The sequence below is a fragment of the Malus sylvestris genome, chromosome 3, assembly GCF_916048215.2.
Source record: "Malus sylvestris chromosome 3, drMalSylv7.2, whole genome shotgun sequence".
Taxonomy (NCBI): Eukaryota; Viridiplantae; Streptophyta; class Magnoliopsida; order Rosales; family Rosaceae; genus Malus; species Malus sylvestris.
Genome location: NC_062262.1, coordinates 14,020,218 through 14,046,390, shown reverse-complemented (window position 1 = coordinate 14,046,390; position 26,173 = coordinate 14,020,218). Strand labels below are relative to the sequence as shown.

General features: G+C 35.5%; 2 protein-coding genes and 1 long non-coding RNA gene across 3 annotated transcripts; 1 reads left to right on the top strand and 2 right to left on the bottom strand.

Annotated features, from left to right (window-relative positions):
• The first annotated feature begins 7,405 nt into the window (after positions 1 to 7,405).
• LOC126614873 (pleiotropic drug resistance protein 2-like) lies at positions 7,406 to 14,874 on the top strand. The gene is made up of 20 exons (XM_050282558.1): positions 7,406 to 8,027; positions 8,441 to 8,561; positions 8,656 to 8,744; positions 8,926 to 9,010; positions 9,117 to 9,407; positions 9,491 to 9,581; positions 9,860 to 10,760; positions 10,883 to 11,043; positions 11,196 to 11,299; positions 11,415 to 11,574; positions 11,664 to 11,741; positions 11,872 to 11,993; positions 12,101 to 12,433; positions 12,559 to 12,849; positions 12,943 to 13,026; positions 13,153 to 13,286; positions 13,392 to 13,619; positions 13,750 to 13,921; positions 14,019 to 14,273; positions 14,384 to 14,874. Exons 1-20 carry the CDS (start codon positions 7,651 to 7,653, stop codon positions 14,651 to 14,653), a joined length of 4,347 nt encoding a protein of 1,448 aa, XP_050138515.1. The 5' UTR covers positions 7,406 to 7,650; the 3' UTR covers positions 14,654 to 14,874.
• A 90-nt stretch (positions 14,875 to 14,964) lies between these two features.
• LOC126614874 (metacaspase-9) lies at positions 14,965 to 16,739 on the bottom strand. Its single transcript, XM_050282559.1, has 2 exons — positions 16,298 to 16,739; positions 14,965 to 15,703 (listed from the first exon to the last, which is right to left on the bottom strand). Exons 1-2 carry the CDS (start codon positions 16,677 to 16,679, stop codon positions 15,105 to 15,107), a joined length of 981 nt encoding a protein of 326 aa, XP_050138516.1. The 5' UTR covers positions 16,680 to 16,739; the 3' UTR covers positions 14,965 to 15,104.
• A 2,973-nt stretch (positions 16,740 to 19,712) lies between these two features.
• On the bottom strand, positions 19,713 to 21,202 carry LOC126614875 (uncharacterized). The gene is made up of 3 exons (XR_007620552.1): positions 21,115 to 21,202; positions 20,702 to 20,764; positions 19,713 to 19,918 (listed from the first exon to the last, which is right to left on the bottom strand). It is a non-coding gene; the product is annotated as an uncharacterized LOC126614875 (long non-coding RNA).
• Between the last annotated feature and the right edge of the window lie 4,971 nt (positions 21,203 to 26,173).

Here is a 26,173-nt window from a genome sequence, read left to right as displayed (position 1 = left end):
AAATAGTCACCCCAAACTATAGATAGCAGAGTCGTCGGATTGGGACCAAGCTAAATTTTGCGTGTGACTGTCAAACATCATCAATCGGAACGGCCTTGGACTCAACTTTGACGGCCATGCATTTCCTAACTTTTTCAGTTCTTTAACAACATATTTTGACCCCCCAAAAAATATGTGGATACCTTAACTTAAATAAATAATAATTTAATTATTTGAGTTTAAAAAAAATTAATTATTTAGCAGTATTTAACAGTACGAAAAACGTGGATTTGACTATATCTAGAGATTTGGACTTGCGGGGACTTCAACCATGCATGCATGTGAATGCAAACACTGTTTCATACCAGTTATATATTCTAAATACTAAATATTATTTTGCATAACAAACAGATAAAAATGTACGAGAGAAAATATATTTAGAGTGGCAATCACATTTTTAATTAGCATGTATTTTTTTTAAGTATGACGTTCTTAAAAAAGTTGAGGCTTCACCATAAATAAATTGGCAACATGAAAAATAATCTAATTATCTATAAGCACATATAATATTTCTTCTTTTCTCAATATGGGATTAATACTCTCAAACAGTCTCTGTCCCTAAAACCCGTGCATGCATGCCGTATTTGAATGGGGAACGTTGAAGCTACCACTTGCAACTTGAAAACAAAGCAAGCTGCAGGGAAAATCTGCACCTGGACAAATACTGTACCAACTAAGGGTAACAAGTTGTTGGACGAATCTTAGGCCATCTTCAACCGAAAGGAAGCCAGATGGTCATGTTTAGTCATATAATTATGCAAGAAATTATTTTTTAATGAACAATGTCAGACCGTATTTTATACTATTTACAACCGAATGGGCCAAAGGGCCATAGGCCAAAACATAGCCCTTTGACAAAAAAACTCATTTCTAACCGAATGGGGCTATTTTTTAAAGGAAAACTAATGAAAATGATTTGAAAACTTTGAGTTTTAACGAAAACGACAAAATAAAGGGTAAAATGAATAGTACCAGGATTAACTTTTTAGTGTAAAAATGTGATTTTTCGTTAAAATGAATAGTACAAGAGTTTTTCGTTAAAGTTCGTATTTTTTAATATGTTCTATTACGAAGAGAACCTCCGAACAATAACCAACCAATAATAAAAAAGGTTGTACCTAAATCAACGTCGCTAAATAGTTTAATGTTAGATTTATCAAATAAATTTAATTTAATTACGTATATATGCAACATTGCACTGGACCAACCCCAACGATATTTTGGCCCTTGTATGCGTCCTGGTTGTATTATTATTATTTTTAATCCCAAATTAAGGTTTAATTATTAGTCTGTCCACATGCATGGTATAATTCTTTTTGCAAAAGTACATAAGATAATATACCAAAAAAAGTACATAATAGAAGAAAAATATATAAATATTATTATGAAATTTTAATAGTCAATACCGGGAATGGGATTAGTTGCAAAATATGCTATTAAAATGTTTATTTTGTGTACGAAAGGAAGAGATAAGTAATTAACTTTTTGCTAAAGCTGCTTTAATTAATTAAGTTGATGCATCACTTAAGAAGAGATTCTGCTGCAATATTGTTTCTTTCAATCCACATGTGATTAACGATGGAACTTGTCTGGTTTATGGGACCAGAAGGCGCTGCATGGGCTGCTGCATCGGGCTGGTTGGTTGGCTCATTTCGACCAACACGTTGGCTTGGTGTCTTATTTATGGTCGGGTGGGGTTCACAAGTTTTTTGGCTTAGTCCTTGATTAGAGATAATTTTCGTGTTAAAACGGATTATATTTTGGTATATGACCATTTGACCGGATCGGTTCGAAATGATCTTATTTTCCTAAGGGATAAGAAGGAAGGATTAGGGCCCACAAATAATTTGATTAAGATGTGTTAATTAATCAAGCTGAGGGAGGATCCTCGATCCCATGATCCTAAAATCACATATATTCATCATACATCGGGCAACCAGTTTTCGTCAGATATTGTTTATATTCAATTTTAAATAAAAAAAATTACAATGATTTATGACCGTATAATGTACTATAAACGAATAAAATTTAAAAATCACCAAGATCCTCGCTAAGAGAATCCGACAAGAATCCCTCTCAATCAAGTCATTCACGCAGCCTTGGATTCGTCCATTTGTTGGTTTGTTTATTGATATAATTGAATTTTTTTTGTATTTATCAAGACAATGTGGACAAACGGACCCCATGCACAAGTGGCTGTTGAAAACTAGGTATTCTTCTCCCTTGCCATTGCCAATGCCAGCTCTCCTTCCTTCCCTTCTTTCTAGAAGGCGTTGATCTGGCTGGCCACCTTCCTTTCTTTTGGAACCGGATTCCCTCTCCAGCCTCCTAAACAAATGATCTGAACCATTAAAATTTGATTAACATCTGTAATTATTATAACTTTTAAAAATATTCTCTATTTGTAGCTGTTGAATCAAATTTCAACTACTAAGATCATTTGCTCAGGAGGCTCAACCACCTAAACTCAGGAGGGAATCCAATTCCCTTTCCTTCGTTCAAATCCAAGAGGAAAAGTAATATGAACGGTGGATGACTTTTGTCTACTTGTTTTTTACACGGTACATGGTAATTAGGATTAATAGTGTTCCTGCTGTAAAACATTAGTCCATCTCAATTAAAATGGCTAAATATCATTTCGTCCAAAATTAAAGCTCTCCAAAAAACAAAAAACAAAAAAATTAAATGACCAAGATCATATCATACTCATATATAATCTTTAATCGAAGAGGCTAAACATAAATCTCTTAATAATTTATTAGTTTTAAGTTTATACTTTAAATTTATTGGTTAATTTAATTAAACTATTTGCATGTTTTCAAATTTAACCGTTAAATTTGAATCAATTATTGCAACTGAAGAGTTGAGCTTCAAAAAGAGGTTAAGAAGTGGGCTACATTTGGCCAGTCCTGATGCTCCTTTGGCCAAATGGAGATAAATTTTTGAGCAAATCAGAGCATTTTTTGGATTTTGGACTTTTAGTCCTCTCCATTGGAGGAGATGGCCTTAAGTATGAAGTTTTGGTATTTTGTTCGTGACTTTACTAAAATGATATTTTCCATTTCTTTTTACTAGTTGGCTCCTTACCGTTAAAGAAGTCGTTCTTAATTACAAATAAATAACAAAGACCGGGACATTCGCATAAACATACGGCTTTTAGCTTATACCTATTTTTTTTTTTAACAAACGATATTATCTACACTAAAAGGGAGGGGTGGACTTAGCCTCATAATGGGCTGTCAATAATGTGATTTAAATTTGTCTTTGGTGAGAATTGAACCTAGGACATCTCACTCACAAGTAAAGAAGAATATCACTAAACCGTAGTACTAAATGAGAACTTATACACAATATTACACACACACCTGTGGAATTGTGATTGGTTTGTAAGAGGAATGAGGGGAAGTGCTTCCTCTTAAACATTTTTTTAAGGAACTTTAACGAAAAGCTCCCGGTATTATTCACTTTAACAAAAAAACACATTTTTACACTAAAAAATCAATCATGGTACTATTCACTTTACCTTTTTTTGTCCTTATTGTTAAAACTCAAAGTTTTCAATCCATTTTCATTAGTTTTCTTTTTATTATTATTATATAAAACTTGAACACGTATTATAAAATTACGTAAAAGATAATGAAGTGACCCATATACTTCTTTTTTTCTCTTTCATCATGATGTCAAAATTCCTCTTAAGATTTATTTTGTTAGTATGAATGTGTTACCAAATTAGGGAATACTGAAAGTTTTGTTCTTGTCATTTGTCCTAAAAAAGGGAATTTGAGTTTCTTAGGTGCTCCTTCTCACTCGAATTTCTAAAGTTCACCACTGAGATCACTCTATTTACAAGTTAAAATGTTACATTTATCATTCCTTTCAAAAAAATAAAAAAAAAGTTACATTTATCACATGTATATCACTTCTCTAACAACTCTTTAATAGATGTAAGATATACTTATATTGTTGAGCTATAATAAAAAAAAATGATACAAATGTGATTATAAAATGTAGTAAATGTAAGTTGGGATGTGATATCTACACACCCATTTTTACTTCTCACACACATTTCTAGCAACTTTCTCATTTCAACTTTCTCCACTCTTCTCATGCCACGTGTACTTCACTTGCACTTAAAACTAAAATTTTAAGAGTGTTGATATACCACCACCCCATAATCTTTTTTCTTTCACCCCTGATACTCGTGCTAGTTAATCCATAATGAAAGCACGAGTTCTAAATAATCTGCCGCTAGCTCTATGAATGATGGTATAGGTTACAAATTTTATATGATATGCCGCTACCCCTATCCAATTTAGTAAGGGCTTTGAAGCCAACTTGAAAAATAGATTGAGAGCTCGTTTAAGTGAAGACTTCAAAAGCCTTGTTAAAATTAATCATCTTATATATTCTTTGTAGTCAAAGAAAAATAGGAATAGAAAAAATAAAAAACTTAAAATGACAAACGAATCAAACATCCCCATTTTATCTCTTCATCCCTCTCCCCTTTTTAACTCTTCCGACCCCCTCCATCTTTTATATCTTCCGTCCACCCCACTCACCCCAAATTTTATCTCTTCTTTTCTCCTTACTTTTCAACCCTTAATTCAGGAATAAGTATGAATACGAATCTTAAATTTATATCTGGTAGGTGGAGAAAGAAAGAGATAGAGAGGAATAGAGATAGGAGGAGAAAAAAAAGGAAGGTAACTTTCCCAGCGACAAAGAGAAAATGAGCTAAAGCTGTCACATGTGATGCCTGGTTGTGGTTTTCTTTCGGCTGGGTTGGCGGGGACTTTCATGGTTATTCCACTTTTCAAAAATTTCCAAGTTACAATCATTCTTTATTTATATTTGTTTTATTTAGAACTTAAAACTGTTAGGGATATTTTAGGATTACAAGTGGATGGGAAGAGGGTGTTTAGTTTTTAAATTTTTTTATGGTGAGTGACAACATAACGTTAGTGGGGAAATAAGACTATGAAGTAGACATAGTAACACTCTATTTTAATTAATTAAAATCCCACTATTTTTCTTCCATCGTTAATATAATTAAAATTTTAATTTTGCATGCTTGTGGAATGCACATGATATACATAAGAAGTGAAAAAATTAAAATAAGAAAGTAAGAAGATTACTAGCAATGTAAGTTAACTTATTTAGAATAGGTGATGCATAAAAAACAGAGAGGTAAATTACTATAGAACCCTTTTTTTTTATGTATTTATATATATAAAGTTCTTGGCTTTTAGTGTTTTAAAGTGGCTGACCGCATATGATATCGAAAGGCAATAACAAACAGAAATTATAATCACACGATCATTTGGTAAAAGACTAGCAAGTAAAGAAAAAGTAGGTAAAACAAAAGCTGATAAGATCTATTACGTATGCATGCATATCAAATTCTTGTGGCTGGGCAGCAACTGGCTTCGTCAATGTGGTAGAGAATGAGATGGTCCCTTGATGAGTATAGTAGAAGCAATGACATATATTTCCAGTTGTATAACATATTTTCTTTATCGGTTGTATAAGTCGGAAAATTCAAACCATGTAACTCTTTTTCATCAACTCATTCATAGCTTAGAGTTTCGTCAAAAAAGCATTTCAAGATGCTTTAATGCCGGTTAAGAAAATGTCATTGAAGCCTTTGAAAGGTCAGTAGTCAAGACCTCTCTTTACTATGAATCCTTAATGGTACCTCGATTATTATCCTTCAAACTTCATATTGAACCCCCAAGCGTTAAATCTTATTTGACTCCGTACCATGATCTCCCATGCTCCGAACATGAAGCTCAAAGGTGGAGCAATAACCTAAGTTTTTGGACTGGAGCCCTGAAATGGTTTGCTTAGTCTTGGTCTCGAGCCCTAAAACCTAAGGTCTTGAGCGCTATGAACTCCAGACCTTGAACTTAAGTATCACTAACACCATATTTTCATCATACTACAAGAACCAAACATCAGTTAGGATTAGTTCAACTAATGTAATATTTTGAGGAATATACAATGTTGATGTTTGATAAAATTAGAGTCAAAGTCATATATACAATAATGGGCCCATTCTCTCTGAAGGTATTCTTATTTTGCAGTAAAATGGATATTAGTTGTCGCATGTCGGTCACGCTTAACTTTAAATTTCAACAATTGAAACGTTTATTTGTATTTTAATGATATTACCGATTTAAGGCATATTAAAGAAATGGCGATGGCTGGAATGTCTAGAAAATACATTATTAAAAGGATAACTGGCAGTAATCACCCAAGTAAGAGATTTTCTGTTACTAATGAGGTAGTAATTAATGACATGATAAGCACGGTGCAGGTCACCGTTGAAACTTGACAGCAACCATAACAGAATATTCTCACGATCTGAATCAGTACATACCCGTGGATCCAATATCCTAACATTTTCCCACCATCACAAGAAATAGCATTTCATAATCATATTATTATAAAAGAAACAAAAAGAAGAGAAAAAGACAGGAAAGAGTATTTATTGTATTAATTTTTTTTTCTTGAAAATAAGAGGGGAAATGTTATTGATTACAACACGGCCTACAATTGGTCACCAAAATACAGCAGCGGTCAAAATTTATAGAAAAACTTATTTATGACATGATTAGCTGTACGCAAGGACCAAACCACCCTTACCATATGCAGAGAGATATTTTTTTTTTGTTATAGACAGACTTCTATGACATCATGGTGTTTTATGGTAATTGTATAATTTATATGTAAGTTTCTTTTCATACGACATGATATTATTGACACCACAACAGCATGCTCATGTTTAGAAATTTTCATAAGAAGAAATTCTTAGATGTAGTCGTCCAATTCACATGACCATTTTTTGTTTTTGTTGATATTTTTACATCAAGAGCAGGGGGAGTTCAGTTAAGCCACATAATAAGCAACCTAATTTGGTATTAAATTCGTCATCGACGAAATTTGAACCTAAGATCTCTCACTTCAATGTGAAGAAGAATACCATCAAGCAATAGTATTGAATGACTTCTCTTTGTCATTACCTTTCTATAGAAAACTAATATGAGATGCTGAGAAGGTTTAATTGTAACGGCTTAATTAAAAGGAGAGGAAAGAAAAAAAGAAATTAAGAAGGGGGAGAATCGTAATCCGAAATTCCGAACCCAGCCGCGGTATGAACAGATGGATTAGTACGATTTTGACTAAGCACCCCATGGTTCCCATCATACACGAGAAATTAAAATATTAATAAAAAAATAAAAGCAAAACAAAAGCCAGTTGGGCAGAGACGACTCACTCTCTCTCTCTCTCTTTCGGAGACTCTTCGTTTTTGTCCTGCTCAGACTTTGTTAGTCTATATAATGCTGAACCAAATCCATGGCAGAAATATCTCTTTCTCTCTCTCTCTCTCTCTCTCTCTCTCTCTCTCTCTCTTCACATTTTCTCACTCTTCAAGAAAAACCAAGAAGCAAAGCAAAAAACCATTCTTTTGTTGATCGTCAATTTTCAACTCGAACATAGGAGTTCAATCGGTTTTTCTGAAACTGGGTTCGTCTGATTTGGTTGTGTTTGTCAAATCCAATACTTGAAATCTCGATTTTTGAGTGATTTGGTGGTTTGGGAGTTTAAAAAATGGCGGCTTTAGCCGGAGATGATCTGTCTAGGCAGTCCAGTGTGGCCAGGCAGTCGAGCAGCCGGCGGAGCTGGCGGTCGACTAGTGTTCGGGAAATGTGGAACGCACCGGATGTGTTCCAGCGGAGCGGGCGGCAGCAGGCGGTGGATGAGGAGGAGGAGCTCAAGTGGGCCGCCATAGAGAGGCTGCCCACTTATGATAGGATGCGGAGGGGGATGCTGAGACAGGCCATGAGCAATGGGAGATTTGTAACTGAAGAAGTCGACGTTGCGAATCTTGGGGCGCAAGACAAGAAGCAGTTGATGGAGAGCATACTTAAGGTCGTGGAGGATGATAATGAAAGGTTCTTGCAGAGGCTCAGAGCCAGAAACGACAGGTTTGTCTTTTGCTTCTGCTCTGCGTAGTTTGTTTGGTTGGTGAGAAAATCAGTAGGAAAAAAAAGAGTTGGATTGAAATTTTGGGGAAAAGGAAAAGAACTAAGATTTCAATTTGAAACTTTTTATATTTTGATACAACAATATATTTACACTAAGGGTTAAGGACTAAATTGATATCGAACTCAACAGAGATTCGAACTAAAATCTCACGCGTACAAGTGAAGAGTAGTACTAGACCGAAGTACTAAGTAGCGAATATTTGAATCTTTTTGAGTTGGGGTTTGAGTAAACATAAACTTTGAAATCATGAAAACAGATGAATCAAAGATATGTTTTTCCTTCTTCTCAAAAAAAAGAAAGATATGTTTTTCCTTGGTTTTCTTGCTAAATTTGTGTTTTAATTTGGAAACAGGGTTGGAATTGAGGTTCCTAAGGTTGAGGTCAGATTCCAGAATTTGTCAATAGAAGGAGATGCTTATGTTGGCACCAGAGCACTTCCAACTCTGCTGAATTCCACCTTGAACCAACTTGAGGTATTGTTTCGACATCTCTTAATACCGAACCTTACTTCTTAATCGAGCATTTCGCTAGCGGATCTTAGATTTCTAAATCTGTACCTGTGAACAGGGACTAGTTGGATTGATTGGACTCTCAAAATCAAAGAAAAGAGTTGTCAAGATACTCCAAGATGTGAGCGGTATTGTTAAACCGTCAAGGTATGCTCATAGTTTACCAGTTTAACATTTTGTTGCATCAATGAGAAAAAATTTAGTCAATCATCATAAACAAATTCATGTTCCTCCGAAAAGAAGACGGAAACTAATCTTTTGGTATGCTGGTCATGTGAAGTAGTTTTGTTTCCAAATTTCATCCATAAGTTATTGCTTTGTTTTTCAGGATGACACTGCTTCTTGGACCTCCATCGTCAGGAAAAACAACACTGCTAAAAGCACTTGCTGGCAAACTCGATAAAGATCTAAGGGTCTGTAATCTTCTCTCTCTCATTACGTTTTATTAGAGTTATCAATTGATTAATGCGTGTACATCTATACATTTTCGTATGTATTGACGATATGTGTTATAAACAGGTAACTGGGAACGTGACCTATTGTGGCCATGAATTCCACGAATTTGTGCCTCAGAGAACTTCTGCTTATATTAGCCAGCATGATCTTCATTATGGTGAGATGACAGTTCGTGAAACATTGGATTTCTCCGGACGTTGCCTGGGAGTTGGAACCAGGTACGATATGCTGGTAGAGTTGTCTAGACGGGAGAAAGATTCAGGTATCAAACCCGATCCTGAAATCGACGCATTCATGAAAGCCACATCTATGGTTGGCCAGGAAACTAGTTTGATCACAGATTACGTTCTCAAGGTTTGTTGATTCAATCATAAGATTGTATTCCTGTTCCATCATTCTTATCGTACAAGGCTAACGTCTTTTAATTATTCTGATAGATACTTGGACTTGATATCTGTGCTGATATTATGGTGGGTGATGACATGAGAAGGGGCATATCCGGTGGACAGAAGAAACGTGTAACTACTGGTACGTTACTGTATGTCATTTGAGTTATTCCATGATGTTACGCTTTATATTTGTATCTGAACGTGTTTAAGATAACAACCGTGTTATTTTTGCCTGTTTAGTTATAAAATATTTCTAAGATTTTCTATAAACTTATGCACCAATGTGGTTTCTGCAACTGGCGCTTTTATTTTTTTTTAAGAAACCGTTGTTAGTCTTGGTTCGCATGATAGGAATGATAGTTAAGATACAAAACTACTTCCTGGTATTCTAATTCACAATGTCTATTCTGAATGCAGGAGAAATGTTGGTTGGACCAGCGAAAGCATTTTTCATGGATGAAATATCAACGGGGCTGGACAGTTCCACAACCTTTCAGATTGTCAAGTTCATGAGGCAGATGGTTCATATTATGGAAGTCTCAATGGTCATCTCTCTCTTGCAGCCTGCACCTGAGACGTATGATCTGTTTGACGACATTATGCTTCTTTCTGAGGGTCAGATTGTGTACCACGGTCCACGTGAAAATGTGCTTGAGTTCTTCGAATATATGGGGTTCAAATGCCCTGACAGAAAAGGTGTTGCAGACTTCTTGCAAGAAGTGACGTCTAAGAAGGACCAAGAACAATACTGGTTTAAGAAGAACCAACCCTACAGATTTGTTTCAGTATCCGATTTTGTTCGAGCATTCACCACTTTTCATGTTGGCCAACGTCTTGTGGAGGAACTAAGAGTTCCTTATGATAAAAGATCAGTCCATCCTGCTGCTCTGGTGACGGATAAGTATGGAATATCCAATATGGAGCTCTTCAAGGCATGCTTTGCAAGGGAATGGTTGCTGATGAAGCGTAACTCTTTCGTGTACGTATTCAAAACTACGCAGATAACAATCATGGCTACAATTGCTCTGACGGTATTCTTAAGAACAGAAATGAAAGCCGGAAGAGCAGAAGATTCGGCAAAATTCTGGGGAGCACTGTTTTTCAGTCTCATTAACGTCATGTTTAACGGAATGGCAGAGCTTGCAATGACAGTTTTCAGGATTCCTGTGTTCTTTAAACAAAGGGATGCCCTGTTCTATCCTGGCTGGGCTTTTGGCTTGCCCATTTCGCTAACCAGAATTCCCATTTCACTGATGGAATCTGGGATATGGATTGTTCTAACATACTACACCATCGGGTTTGCACCAGCGGCCAGTAGGTAAGCTTCAATCTTATCAGTCGTATCATTCTCGAAAGCTTTATTTTTGTGCTGCTAAAGAAATTACGAAAGATATGCAATTGAATTATTCTTTAATCTGACTTATGTATATATATGCTCAGGTTCTTCAAACAGTTTTTGGCTTTCTTTGGCGTACATCAGATGGCACTCTCCCTTTTCCGTTTCATTGCTGCCCTTGGAAGAACAGAGGTTGTTTCGAATACAATTGGTTCCTTTACATTGCTACTGGTGTTTGTCCTTGGAGGTTTTGTCGTCGCTAAAGGTTAGAAATCTTTCTCATTTCATTGTCAAAGTAAGCTAGTGCATTTACCAATTTGACACCAGCACCTTACAGATTTCTAAATGATTGCACTGATGACTGATACTCCTTCCACATGTTATGAAATGTTCACAATATCCCATCTCATTGTGCAGATGACATCAAGCCGTGGATGATATGGGGCTACTATGCGTCACCTATGATGTATGGGCAAAATGCAATTGCTATCAATGAGTTTCTTGATAAAAGATGGAGTGCTGTAAGTTAACTGAAGTGTTTATATAATTCACGCCATATCTTAATATTTACCACAACACTTTCATATCTAAATTGAACTGGTTGAGCTTAACGATATTTTTAATCCCTTTGCACAGCCTGTTCTCAATGCCTCTGAAAACACAGTTGGAAAGGTACTTCTGAGGGAAAGAGGACTGTTTACTACGGAGACTTGGTATTGGACTTGTATTGCCGCGCTCTTCGGATTTACCGTTCTCTTCAATATTCTTTTTATGGCAGCACTGACCTACTTAGATCGTAAGTGAACAATTTTCAACTGTCATGAGGTATTGTTACCGCAATGGCTCTAGTGCTGATTATCTATTTTATTATTTTCTCAATTTCAGCCCTAAGTGAAACTAAAACTCTAATTGAGAATGATGAAGACTCTGAAGGGAATAAGAAGCGACGATCTAGTCCAGAAGGTACAAATATTATTTCTTGTGGATCCTAACCGGGATGTTTGTTTCTAAAAGATGGTGTATGCTTTACATCTTGATTAGTAGCTTCGCTATCAATTATTTTCTTCATCTAATAAATAATGATCGATAACAGGTATTGATATGCAAGTCAGAAATTCTCAAGGAAATAATCAAGCCAAACGAGGAATGGTTTTACCCTTCCAGCCCCTCTCACTCGCTTTCAACCATGTGAATTACTATGTGGATATGCCTGCCGTAAGTACTTTTCTTCTGAAGTTTGGAGTTCTAAACAAGCAAAGCCAGAATTTAATCATTTTCCAAATTTGTTTTGTTTATGCTAACCTTTTTTGTGTCTTTACCAGGAAATGAAGAGCCAAGGGATTGAAGAGACTCGACTCCAACTTCTACGAGATGTCAGTGGTGCATTTAGACCTGGTGTTTTGACTGCATTAGTTGGTGTCAGTGGTGCTGGAAAGACAACCTTGATGGATGTCTTAGCTGGAAGAAAGACCGGTGGGTACATTGAAGGAAGTATTACCATCTCTGGTTACCCAAAGAACCAAGCCACATTTGCTCGGGTCAGCGGTTACTGTGAACAAAATGATATTCATTCACCATTTGTTACTGTCTATGAGTCTCTCCTATACTCTGCCTGGCTGCGTCTTGGTAAAGATGTCAAGACCGAAACAAGAAAGGTATGCTCCTGATTTCCCATAAAAAAAATACTTTTAGCAACTTGAGCATTTATTCTCTTCATAAATTGTTTCATTCCCATAAACAAATGCTGACTCTCATTATCAATTTTCTTTCCTTTATGCAGATGTTTGTTGATGAGGTTATGGATTTGGTCGAGCTCAACCCATTGAGAAATGCTTTAGTTGGACTTCCGGGAGTTGATGGACTTTCAACTGAGCAGAGAAAGAGGCTCACTATTGCTGTAGAATTGGTTGCCAACCCTTCCATCATCTTCATGGATGAGCCGACATCAGGTCTTGATGCTAGAGCAGCCGCCATTGTTATGCGGACTGTAAGAAACACCGTGGATACAGGACGAACTGTTGTATGTACAATTCACCAGCCTAGCATTGACATTTTTGAAGCTTTTGATGAGGTACAAACTGATCTTTTTTTAATCTGTTTAATTCCTAGAATTTTTCGTTATTTCTTGTACAGTTTGTCACCTTGATATTGTTTTGCCCTGTAGCTTTTCTTAATGAAAAGGGGAGGACAAGTGATTTATGCCGGTCCTCTAGGTCGCCAGTCTCACAAACTTGTTGAATACTTTGAGGTAAGTTTATACTTGAATCACTTAGGTTAAAAAAAAATAAAAAATTCAAACATCAATCTCATGCAATCCAAAATGCATCTTGCTCTATGAGCTTAAATTGTTTGACTAATACAAAACATCTTGCAGGCTATTCCAGGGGTTGCAAAGATCAAAGAGGGTTACAATCCAGCTACCTGGATGTTGGAGGTCAGCTCGGCCGCCATTGAGGCTCAGAATGATGTGGACTTTGCAGAAATATTTGCAAATTCTGATCTCTATAAGTAAGTTGCATGTAGCTGTGCTTTCTGTTCATTTGCATCGTTGCCTTCCACTCATCTGTGTGTGCTAATTTTTTTTTTTTCATGCTTTTTGTTTCGTTTGTCCAGGAGAAATCAAGAACTTATTAAGGAACTAAGCATTCCAGAACCAGGCTCCAGCGATCTTTACTTCCCCACCCAATACTCCCAAAGCTTTGCAACACAATGCAAGGCATGCTTCTGGAAACAACACTGGTCATACTGGAGGAACTCACGATACAATGCCATTAGGTTTTTCATGACAATCTGCATTGGAGTATTATTTGGTGTTATCTTCTGGGGCAAGGGAGACAAGATGTAAGTTCAAGCACTTTATTATCAGCTACTTATTTCGTACGACATTTTCTTTGACATGTGATTCGTTGCATGTTTTCTGCAAACATTGCTGCTTATACAATGTTTAACTTTTATATCTCCTTGTGAACAGACACAAACAACAAGACCTGATCAATCTTTTGGGAGCTACCTATTCTGCCATTCTCTTCCTTGGAGCTAGCAATGCTTCTGCTGTGCAATCTGTGGTTGCGGTTGAACGAACGGTCTTCTATCGTGAAAGAGCAGCCGGAATGTATTCAGAGTTGCCTTATGCATTTGCTCAGGTAAGATATTGACAGCCACACTCGTTTATGTGCTTGTTTTTGTATAGTCATTATAATTTCATATCTTTGTTTATTGACATATATATTGGTGTTATAGGTGGCTATTGAGACAATTTACGTTGCAATCCAAACCTTCGTCTATTCTTGCCTTCTATTTTTCATGATCGGGTACAATTTCAAGGTGGAGAAGTTTTTGTACTTCTACTACTTCATCTTCATGTGCTTTACCTACTTCTCTATGTACGGAATGATGGTTGTTGCCCTGACTCCTGGCCATCAAATTGCTGCAATTGTTATGTCGTTCTTCTTGAGTTTCTGGAACTTGTTCTCGGGCTTCCTAATTCCCAGGCCGGTATGTCATTTGAATTGTTCTTCTCATTTCGAGTTCTTTTTATTTTATTTACCTTGCTACGGATCATCTCTATTACTACTTTATACCTAATATAAGTCTCAATACTGCAGCTAATTCCCATCTGGTGGAGGTGGTACTACTGGGGTTCTCCCGTTGCCTGGACAATCTATGGTATCTTCACATCTCAAGTTGGTGACATGAAGACTAACATCGATATTCCTATTCAAGGACCACAAAAAATTGATGTATTTCTCAAAAACTACTTGGGTTTTGACTACGACTTTCTGATCCCTGTCGTCATTGCTCATCTTGGTTGGGTCCTCCTCTTCTTCTTCGTCTTTGCCTACGGCATCAAGTACCTTAACTTCCAAAGGAGATAAGGAATTTTACTGTACCTTCAAAATTGTTAAATAGATAGTCGAGTGTACAACATTACAGCCAAAGTTAGACAAAATTTGTCCTCTTTCTGTCTTGTTATTGTTATAGGTATCATACATTTTGTGTAATTTTGTTTGGCTTTGCATACATTTTCCAGATTACTTGTGTATAGCAATATTTATTCTTGAATATTGAATGGAAGAAGCTTTGTGTTTTTTCTTAATATTGATGCAACAAATAAGAACTTATTCTACCGAAGAACTCGATGGAAACGGAACTTGAGCTGAACAAAGAAACAACAGAGCAACAGAGATTCTGATAAACTTGAGCTCTGAAGTTGCCAAAGGAATAGCAATATCAGCGGCTTCTTTATTTGTAAAATCAAACAATAATAATACACTTTAATTTTTTGACAAATCACATCATATCCAATATATGTTTCATAAGCTTGAGCTACTCTTGAGATTGCGACAAGAAAGTAGCATCAGCATTCTCATCATTGCAGTAGAGACAAGGGTGCTGCTCCAACCCTTGTTCTTTCAAAACTTGTCGCGCAAGCAACACGAGCTTTTTGTTGCTTAATTCAACCTCGTGATCCTTCAACACCATTTGGACCGCATTGCTGAATGCTCCACACGGCTTGCCACCAGTCATAACCGCGTTCGTTACATCCGCGGAAGTTTCATTTGCTTGACACCCGCTGAGTAGAATTCCTTCATCGGGCTTAGATGACTCGAACATGTCGAGGACTTCAAGGGGAGGCAAGCGAAACTTGAGGCTGGCGTCGGCTGCAAACAACTCTAGCAAGTGGGTTGCAATATCGGATGTGTTTATTCCCGTCAAGGATGAGAGGTGGTGCAATATGGTCTCGCAGGGAATGGCCTTCGGCTTGGAGGAAATAGATGATGATTTGTTACTAGTTTCAGTGACATGAGAAGGTCCAATTTGCTCCTTCTCCTTATCAATGAGGCCTCCACTGTGACATGAGTCTGATAGGATTGTAAAGCTTGCTTCCTTCGGCAAACGGTTCACTAATTGTCTAAAATCAACATCTACATGGTGAATTACCAATGTGTTATTATGACTACTCGAATTAGAGGAGGTGTCCAAAACACTTACGCTTATGAGCGTTTTTCTTATTATTAAAAAAAAAACAAAAAAACAAAAACTATAGAAAGGAGAAAATGGTTTTTAAATCAAGTGATTATCTAGAAAGAATTATAATTGTTTTTGTAATTAAAAACATTTTACATTATTCTGCCAAATGCGCAAGTGAAAGTGTTTTAATTATTTAAAAGCGTTTTTAAGCATTTTAAAAGTATCATTACATATACTCTTAAGGATATAAATTCTCTCACCCTCACAATTTTACCATAAAAACATACATAAATATTTTCGGTAAATTAGAAAGTATGAAACTATTTGCACCACATTGTAGACCACATTTCTAATAAAAGTGAGTCGTAATCGTATGAGCGGGTCTCACTCCTGTTAGTGGTGCGAACTACAACGTGACTAAACAATATGATCCATATGCATGTATCATTACCTGAAGTATAACATATAAGAGAGAATTAAATAGAACAATTAAATAACTAGACTAAAAGGACACGATATAGTGCATATTAGTAATTTTAAACACCCACCAGTGATGAGGTTGAAATCACAAGGCACAATTGCCTCATCCTGCCTGAAGGGGTTGCCTGGTTTCAATGAAGGAATCCTTGTTCCATGGCCACTGTAATGAAAGTACAAGACATCACCTGGTTTAGCCTGATCAACCATTTCACCAAGTGCCTTCTTAATGTTTGCACCTGTTGGCAAAACTGATGAGGAACCACCAGAACCAGCATCTGCTGCTGCTGCATCAGTCAACAGCTGAATGTCGCTCGGATCGAACCCAAACCGACTCACAAGTGTGTCTCTCATGGCGAGCACATCGTTTATGCAACCATGCAGCTCGTTTCTGGTGTTTGGGTAATTGCACCCCACCAAAACGGCCAACCTCTTCCTCTCAATATTCTCCATAATTTGAAATAATTGCAAGCAGTAATAATGTGAATGTTTTTTTTTTTTTTTTTTGGTATCTTTCAGTTGTTTTGTGGTCGATCTCTTCCAAACTTTTGGTTTTATAGTAATCGTGGGATGTTATGGTATCTCGCTTGAAATTTGGTTCAAGTTATGTACTTGGCTTTCAAGCGTGGGAAGATTACTTTCTGCGTTTTAAAGTCTCGTCCTTCTGAAAAATAGAATGAGTTCACTCCAACCAATCAGAAAAGAGAAAGGCTAATTTGAACAGAAGTTGACAGCAGCATAGAGTGGAGCTATGTTTGAAGCCGAAGTGGCAGAGCATGGTGGTTCTTATTCTTCTCAAGGCTAATGAGAAGGAGTTCAAATCATCTGCACCCAAAATCTTATGCGGTTTTTGTGTGATTTATCATCTATCTCCTTTATTAACACCTGATCAATCATTTAAACCACATTTAACAATGTTAACTCTTCAATTTATCTCCTCAATAAAAAAAATTCAAAAACTAAAAGTAAATTAAGTCAAAATGACACCTGTCGCTCAAGTTGATAGAGCATATAGAGGTCACAAAGAGTTTTGTGTGCAGACGATTTGAACTCAATGAGAAGAGGGAGGAAATTTGGGAGTTTGGTGGGAAAAATTGGGTTGTTGGGTCTAAGAGATGAAAAAAAATTGGGCCTAGATACAATTTACTTTTAGTTTTTGATACAATAGTATGTTTACACTAAGAGAGGTGAGAGATTTGAACTAAGTTACACAATGAATTAGTCATATAATAATGTATCATCAAACTCGCTATTAACAAGTCAAATATAAAATCTCTCACTTATAAGTCCAGAAAATTACTACTTAGATCGTCATGTTAAGTGAGAAGACTTTTTTTTCTTTCAATTTAGGTAAATTGATGCACAAAAATCTATCAACCAAAAGTTGAGTGTAACCCTCTATTCAAGTAAACAAGCTTTTGTTCAAAAAAAAAAAAAAAAAAGGGGTTAAACAAGCTTGTGTGTTTAAGCCGCCCCAAGCCTAAAGTTGACTTCGTACTTGGTGGACTTAAACCATTTTTCTTCCCTCAACCTTAGAGTCAGACCTGGCAATATAGCACACCATCCATTTATACGAAACGAAAATTTCAATGTTTGAGTTGAGCCTTAATATGTTTGGATTTAAGAGAGCGGACACGTTATTGGAGATGCGCTTAGTAAGTTTGGATTAAAGCTGACGGACCCGTATTAGTTAACGAACGGTTCAAAATGGTCACTCATGGATACTCGTCAGGAGCATGTCTATTCCAACTTGTTAAGAGACTCACTATGGAATGTATGACTAGCATTCAGTATTCCGGTGTCTACAATTTATTGATCCGTTCAGTTAAAGTGGCTGAAGCCTGAAAGTATATGTTTCCCATTAGGTAAGTAAGTAGCCATACACTTCTTTGACTTGGTGAGTTTCATGATAAAGGGCACATTTTAAATACATTTTTTCGTCGTCGGAAACCATAAGAGCCAAGAAAAAGAGTTCAAAATCTTGAGATTATCAACTATATGGTCAAGTTAAACGGTTACACAGGCCTTTTATTATTTTAACAAATCAAGTTGGGTCACACGTTATTTTAATGACTCATCGGATCAAGATTCTTCCATCATTAACTTAACATGTCGACACAATATGAGTCATTAAGACAACATGTTAACAACTTAAACACAAATACGAAAAACACTACCCGCTTTCCAGGTCTACTTAGAGTACGTTTTACTTAGTGGTTGGTCGTCTTGGCTGTTGAGGATTTCTAATTGTTATTTTAAAGTGGTTCTCTCCAAAATTGCTTCATCTTTCAGACCTCTACTAAGGAAATTTGATTGACAATTGGCTAAAATGATGAAAACCTAAATTTTGATCATGAAACTTATCAGACGTCCTTATATATCCATCATATTATTCTTAAGAGTAAATTGTAGCTATAATTCCTTAACTTTAACTTAATTGGAGCAATGATTCTTCAACTAAAAATCCATTACCTTTGGTCCCTCAAGTTTAATTCAACTAGAAAAATGGTCCCTTAACTTTAACCCAATTGTAGCAATGGTCCTTCCAACATAACTCGTTTTGACAAAAAATTTGACGTAGTTGATGAAAATGATCATAATTACATACTTTGATGAGTTGAGGGACATTAATTATATAAATGGTTATCCCAACATAACTTATTTTGGCAAAATTTTGAAGAAATTGATGAAAATGACTACAGCTACACATTTTGATAAGTTGAGGGACCAATGGTTATGGATTTTTAGTTGAGGGACCATTGCTCCAATTTGATTAAAGTTCAGAGACTAATGCTACAATTTACTCTACTCTTAATACCGTTTCACCCATAGAGAGCCATTATTTTTTTAAATTGGTTAGTAAATTGAATTGAATTTTGTAGAATCTTTTTTTTTAAATAAACGATATTATTTATACTAAGAATGAGGGAGCGGACTTAGCCTTGCAATGACCTAGTAATAATGTGGTTCAAATTCGTCTTTAGCAAAATCGAACCTAAGACTTCTTACTTACATGTAAAGAAGAATATCACTAGACCGTAATACTAAGTGGCTAGAACAACCATTTTTAATAACACTAGATAAAGTCAGATATAGTGAGTGTGTTTAAATATATGATAGTTTGAAAAGGAAATTGGAATCAAAATAAAATAAAATTAAAAATTAACAAAAATAAGAGGGAAAAGTAGGAAATAGGAGAGAGGGTAGATGAGTAAGAGTTGTAAAACTGTGGTTACATGTGGGTGAGGAAAGGAAAAAATTGTTTGTGCGAAATTACTTTAACACCAATATTTTTTAATTTAATATTTTCTTTCAATTATGTATAATTGGGTATAATAGTAATTTCATTAGTTTTTGGGTTGAGAAACATAGTGTTATTAACATGTAGTGTAGATAATGACACACCCCAACCCAGAATGTTCACCTGAACGCGAAATCAAGCTGTGTTGACCGACACCAAGAATGCGACGAAGTCATAAAATGTAGTGATGTGGAAAATGTGAGTAAATTTAAAACTAAAAGTGCCTAAATGTAAAAGTGCGCTTGTGAGCGGGGATGAACCCATTTCACATGTGATGTCAGAGCATAAGTAAAGTACAGTAAAGGTGAAAGAGGAGTTATATAGTCAGGAGTATTCCCATAACAACGTTTTGCCATAAATCCTCGTCGACACGAAAACTCAGCTACTAAACCTGGAGGAGCAAAAAACAAGGATGAGTGAGCCTAAAGATAAAGTTTTATAAAAACCTTTTTGAAAACATTATAACCCCTCGCTGTAAAAAAAATATAGTTTCCAAAATATACATACTACGTATAGTATGAAAATACTTACTGTAGCCTGCAATATCTCAAGAATTCAATATGTCACAAAATTCGTAAATAGGCATATAACTTCCAGTAATCACAATATCTTGCAGAAATAAATATATCACATTGAATGCTCATCGACATACGCTGACACAAGAGTTCATGCAGAGGTATTCTGACATGAACATGACTGGGTGTAATAATGATTTATGCTCTAGTACTACAATCACATAAAGACTGGCGCTATGCGCATCACATACAAGTCCTAATTGCCTATAGCAATCTAGGACTGGACTGGCACCTACAATAGATCCAAAGTGAGCATATGGTGCGATGTGAACATACACGTGAAAGACTGACTCTAGCCTGGGCGAGTACTACACCAGTGCAACAACGATGAGCAGATAACGTAAATAAAATCATACAACAGTAAATCAATAATTTACATTGACATAATACTATTCATTTCCGTAATATAAATAACGTATCTTGCAATAATATGCATACATGTGCATCCCTTGGGATTCATAATAATCTCACAATTTTCATCATTGCAACAATTCTTATAATGTCAATTGAATTATGAAATCACTTAGAAAATGCATTATTAATCTATGTATGGAAACTCAAATAATATATATACTATATAAAAGAAAAGACCCACTTACAAATACTTGCGAAGTCATAGCCGGTGAAACTAGGAAGGCCAGAGTCTCCAATAGTAATCACACCTAAACATAATATTAAGATTCATTAGTAAAACTCAACTAAAATGATTAAATTCGGGAAAATGGAGTGCGGATTTGGAACCAAGGCGTTGAAATACGCTAAGAAAGGTCCTCGTTAAATTTTTGTAAAAAATCAACGAGAAGGTCAACGATTAACTGTAAAAAGTCAACTGAGTTGCAGAGCCGATCAACTACGTTAAAACTTTGAAATTTTACTAAATAGATGTAAAAAACAGACTCAAAATGTCAAAATTAGCCTACAAGAATTTTCAAAAAATTATGAAAAAATCAACACAAAAAAATATTTCAGAGAGTATAACAAGTACTCCTCGACGACCAAACAGTTCCCTTACCTTGCCTACACGGAATTATGGACGTCGGAATATGAAGCAAACAGGCACGCCATTATAGCTTAGCTCAATTTTTTAAGATTTGACTTTCAAAACTCGCAACTAAAAGGGCAACTTTATAGATCCTTTTACATCACACAGCTGGCCAGCTGAAGGATGTTTTTTCAACGTTTCTAGAAGGGGTGGAATTTTCCACGGATTTGGATCATATCCGAATTTAAATCGTAGAGATTTTAAAAATCTTCACATTTTAACCGTTTATCGTATATCGTGCGGTCATAAATTATTTTAAATTTTTATTTAAAATTAAATATAAATAATATTTAACGAAAACTGACCACATAATATATAATAATAATTAATACGTGAGAATACTTAAAATTCTCACAAAGAAGATTGGAGAGAATCCACCTCATCCATTTTCTACGATTGTCTAAAACAGTGACATCCGAAACTTCTGAAAGTAATGGACCATATTCCCCCTTGTGCAGTGCGAGACAAGGACACGTAGTGGCCCCCCACACTCAATGAAGGACCTTCCAAAATCAATTAAGCAATGGGACCATGCCAATACAATCCTTTTCTCAGGCCTTTGTCTTGCTACGCACTCAACTTATCCACCAACTTGCAACGTCCGTTAATCTCCAACAAAAACTCAATGATATCCACGAGAAAATAATGAAGATATTTTTCCTAATAAGTCAACAATGGTCTTGATTTATTTATTCAGTGAAAAATATTAGATTCGAATTTCGTTAATAATGAAATTCATACCAATTTATTATGAAATATATATTTTGTGGCTTGGCCCAATCGCTCATTATTTTGTGCAAATATGTCACTACGTTAGAAGAATAAAGTGAGATTTGTTGAATAGTACATGAGACATACTACAATTTATAAAAAATAAAAAAAATAGGAAACTTCGTTCTAATCATTGGCAATGATGACTTTTAGACTAGGCTCCGTGGTGAAAAATTTTGGATTTAAACCTTCGTGGTGAAGTTCGGTTAGAATTCAAGTCCAAAATTAACAGTACTGTCAACTTCCGTTAACATTTCCACCCCCACCCCCGTCTTTTTCCTACTTTGGTTCTGCCTCTCCCCGCCTGCTTCTCTGCATCCCGTCTCTCTCTCATTCCCTCCAGACTTTTGGCCTGGAGCAAACCAAATGGATATTTGTCTGCATCCCAGCATCCAAATCATAGAGTTACAGTTATTGTTACCGAAAAAAAAAAAAGAGTTACAGCTATAGTTAGGGAACATGTTAATTAACTAATAATTTTCTGCTCCAAAATAAAAGAAATTAATAGCAAATTTAAATAATTAGTGTGAGAAATAAAGATTTCTGATGGCGTCAAGCCCGCATTGTAGCTACAGTTTTAGCAACTCAAGTCATAGAAGTACAGAGCCTCTCTCTCTTCTGGAGCCGACTGAAAATATGGTGCTTAATAGAACACTGTTCACTTTGTTCTCTTTTCATATATGCCTCAGAAATCCTGTTCCTTTCTCTCATCTCTCTCTTCAGCTTCCCTTCATTGTTTGCTTTTTCAGATAAAACAATCAGACCCCAAACAAAGATAATTCTTTAGCGGATGATGGTGAGGTCTGCCTGCTGCTCCTCTTTTCATGTTTCTTGGGTTTTGTTTTGCTTGATTGGTGTGTGATTCTCAACGAATTAGTTTGAACCATCGATTGATTTTGTTGGCTGGTTCAGATTTTATCATTTCTAAAACCAATCAAGAAATGTTAATCCAACAAAAACAGCCAACAAATTAATGATTAATTTACTTAATTGGATTAATAGTTAATTTGTAGGCTAAATTAACTATTTGGAAATGTTAATAGGGTAATCTAGAAAAAAGATGGAGTGGGTTAATGGGAATGTTAATTTTGGGTTTAAATCCTAACGGAACTTAGGGTTTAAATCCGAATGTTTTAACCACGGGGATTATCTTCCGATTACCCTATTACCACGAGGACATTAATCCAATTTAGCCTTTAGACTAAAACTGTGATTAAGATCAAAATCTAATTTTAGTCTCTTGATACATTAATCACTTCATTTATTAATTATATTTTGATGTTTTAATTATTTCTCTTTTTCTTCCTAATTTTAATGTATTAACCATATTTCATTATCATTTTCATTTTCATTTTCATTTCATTCATTAAAAGATATTGGCTTTTTATATTAGCACTCCACAAAATGTTGAATGCAACCCACATTAAAATTTAATATTAAATGACTTATTTACTCGACTATGCAATGACAATTTTGACCTTATTAGGTTTTAAAAAAAAATTCTAAATACACCCCAAATCACTTTTAACGACATATTTATCTTCTTCAACTATCAAAATCCCTTCGACCCTCCATTATTGAACAAAACTCTAATCAATGAAACTACAAACATGTTGATTGAGAATAAAAATTTTGATGAATGAAACACGAAATCGATATTTCGGAAGCTTCACATGAGGTAAGACTTCATATTTTTTTTATTGTTTTAGTGATTTTGACGACATCGATAGTTATTTAATCTTGCTTTTGTTGCGTTATTCAAGCTTGTATGTTCACATTCATCTTTTAGGGATCACAGAGATTACATGAAGAATTAAACACCTAAAATTACCACCAAATATTAAAAACAGACAACATGAGTTTTAATGGTAGAATTGAAAACAACCCACGTATGCTTTAAATCTCAGGCAGCATCTTTTGTCAAAGCATCCACAACCCAATATAAAACTAAACAAAAACTTTAATAATACATGAACTATAAGCACAAAATAAATTCCCTGACCAAAAACCACTCAAAAACCAAGCTTGTATGCATAAACAAAAAATCTTCAATTTTTCTGGGCTAAATTGATAACAAAATCAATTCAACCCTATTTCCACAATTAAAAAAATTTAAAACCATCAAATTTGTACATTGAAAGTCATGATATCAACTGCAGTGCGTAGAGAAAAATGCAACTGCATATAAGTTCTTAAGCACATGGAAAGTCACGATATCAAAGCAGTGACGAAACTTCTTCACATGATATCATTTTGAACCATACCAAAACATATGAATTCTACGTGATTTTGTCAAGAGTAACAACTGGTGCAAGAATCAAGATAGAAAACAACGCTGGAATGATGAATTATGAGAACATAAGGCATGGATTATGATTAAAAGTACCTAAACCCTAATTTCTATCGTTGCTATTGTCTTTCAAATGGATCCTCAATTTCTGAAATAATGGAAAAGAACCGCCAGAAAAAGTGATGAAACAAAAAGTTCAACTGTGTACAGGTATCTAATCCCCAAAACACGCTCTCTTATCTCTCTCTCCCCAAATTGACCGCTCAATCCCTTTTTCTCCGAGAATTTCTCCCCATTTTTCTCCCTGAAATCCTACACCCACCCTCAAACCTCAAACTTGTCCGTGACACCGACATCACCCCTAACCCCAAACACAGCAGCCCAAATTGCACTCCTAATTTTTTATAATTTCCCTTCAACCCAGCCATACATGATGGCAGTGGTGTAAATAAAACAAAATCAAGGGTCAATCATTTGACTGTAGATCCCTCCTGAATAGATAAAGTGAACGTTGACAAACCGCAAAGACTAGTATGTATTATATGTTTATGATGACTCATCTCATATCATTGTGTGGTGACACTAAAATAGATACATAGGTGCTTAATAGATCATCACAATTTTCTTGTGGATAGGTCATTAACTTTGTGATACACTTCATGGCCAAGGGCTTGTTTGGTGCATGAGAAATGCTAAGGAAATTCTCTTAAAAGTGGAACTTTCCACCACTTTATGTTTTTGGCACAATTCTCGTACCAACATTATAAAACATTGTTTCAAAACAATGACATGGCAGAGAGTCCCATTTTGGTAGAGTCTTCTTAGTATTTCTCTTAGTGCATTATCCATGTCATTGGTTTTATTCATGGAGACACGTGAACGTACAACAATAAATCTTTGAACCCTTAAAATTGAGAAATAATGTTCTTTTAAATGACTCAGTAGTATCTTGCTAGAGCATGTAAAGGTAATTTAAGGAAATAAATTCCAAATTACAATAGTGAAATCATTAGTGATTACTTGGGTAGTTGACATGAAAGAGCCCAAATTAATGTGATCGGGAGCATTGTCTAAGATAAGCATCGTGTTGCATTAGAATTTCAATAAAAATATGTTCTCCCTGATTTCTACATCGACTTACGTTGGAGGTACTGGTTTGTGATGTCGCGCTATGTTCGAGACTTGCATTGCATAAAATAATGATTAATAAAAATATATATTAGTACTTGCACCAAAACATATAATTTAACAACAATTCCACGCTCATGCATAATAAACAGCCAAAATACATGCCATTCAAGTTCAACAACGCAATATTCTTAAATAAAAATCCAAATATCCCGAACATAATGATGATCCAATAAAGATCATTCACAAAGTTACATCATGTTAAAAATCTAATTGCAAAATAAAAAACTAGACTTCACTTGCCAAGGCCATCATTTTCCTCTTGAGGTTGAAGCAAAATGACCCCGCTTGACACACTCTGATTCGGAATGTCCAATTGGACACCGAATAGAGTTGTGCAGACCGACACTTCGAAGGCGATGAAGCCAAAAAATATATTGATGTGAAAAAATATGAAAAGGGCTTGAAAACTTTGAGTTTTAATGATAAGGACAAAATAAAGGGTAAAGTGAATAGTACCAGGATTGACTTTTTAGTGTAAAAATGTGGTTTTTCGTTAAAATGAACAGTACCGGATGCTTTTCGTTAAAGTTCCCTAAATTAAAACCTAAAAATTACTATAACAAGAGTGTGCATGTGAGTGTTAGAGCATAAGACAAATAGTAGTAAAAGTAAAATAAGCATTATACCATCAAGAGTAACCTCCTACACGTCAACGTTGTCAGAAATCATCGTTGTCACAAGTGCTCTGCCACTAAAATCATGGAGGGGCGAAATACAAAGGTGAGTGAGCTGAAAAAGCAAAGTTTCGCAAAGTCGTTGTTTTTGTTAAAGTTGTAA

Coding starts and splice junctions, on each gene's coding strand:
- LOC126614874 (XM_050282559.1), bottom strand. CDS start 16,679: ATGGAGAATATTGAGAGGAAGAGGTTGGCCGTTTTGGTGGGGTGCAAT. Junction 15,704..16,297: donor TGATTTCAACCTCATCACTG/GTGGGTGTTTAA, acceptor TTCACCATGTAG/ATGTTGATTTTAGACAATTA.
- LOC126614873 (XM_050282558.1), top strand. CDS start 7,651: ATGGCGGCTTTAGCCGGAGATGATCTGTCTAGGCAGTCCAGTGTGGCC. Junction 9,582..9,859: donor GAAGAAACGTGTAACTACTG/GTACGTTACTGT, acceptor TTCTGAATGCAG/GAGAAATGTTGGTTGGACCA. Junction 11,575..11,663: donor AGCACTGACCTACTTAGATC/GTAAGTGAACAA, acceptor TCTCAATTTCAG/CCCTAAGTGAAACTAAAACT.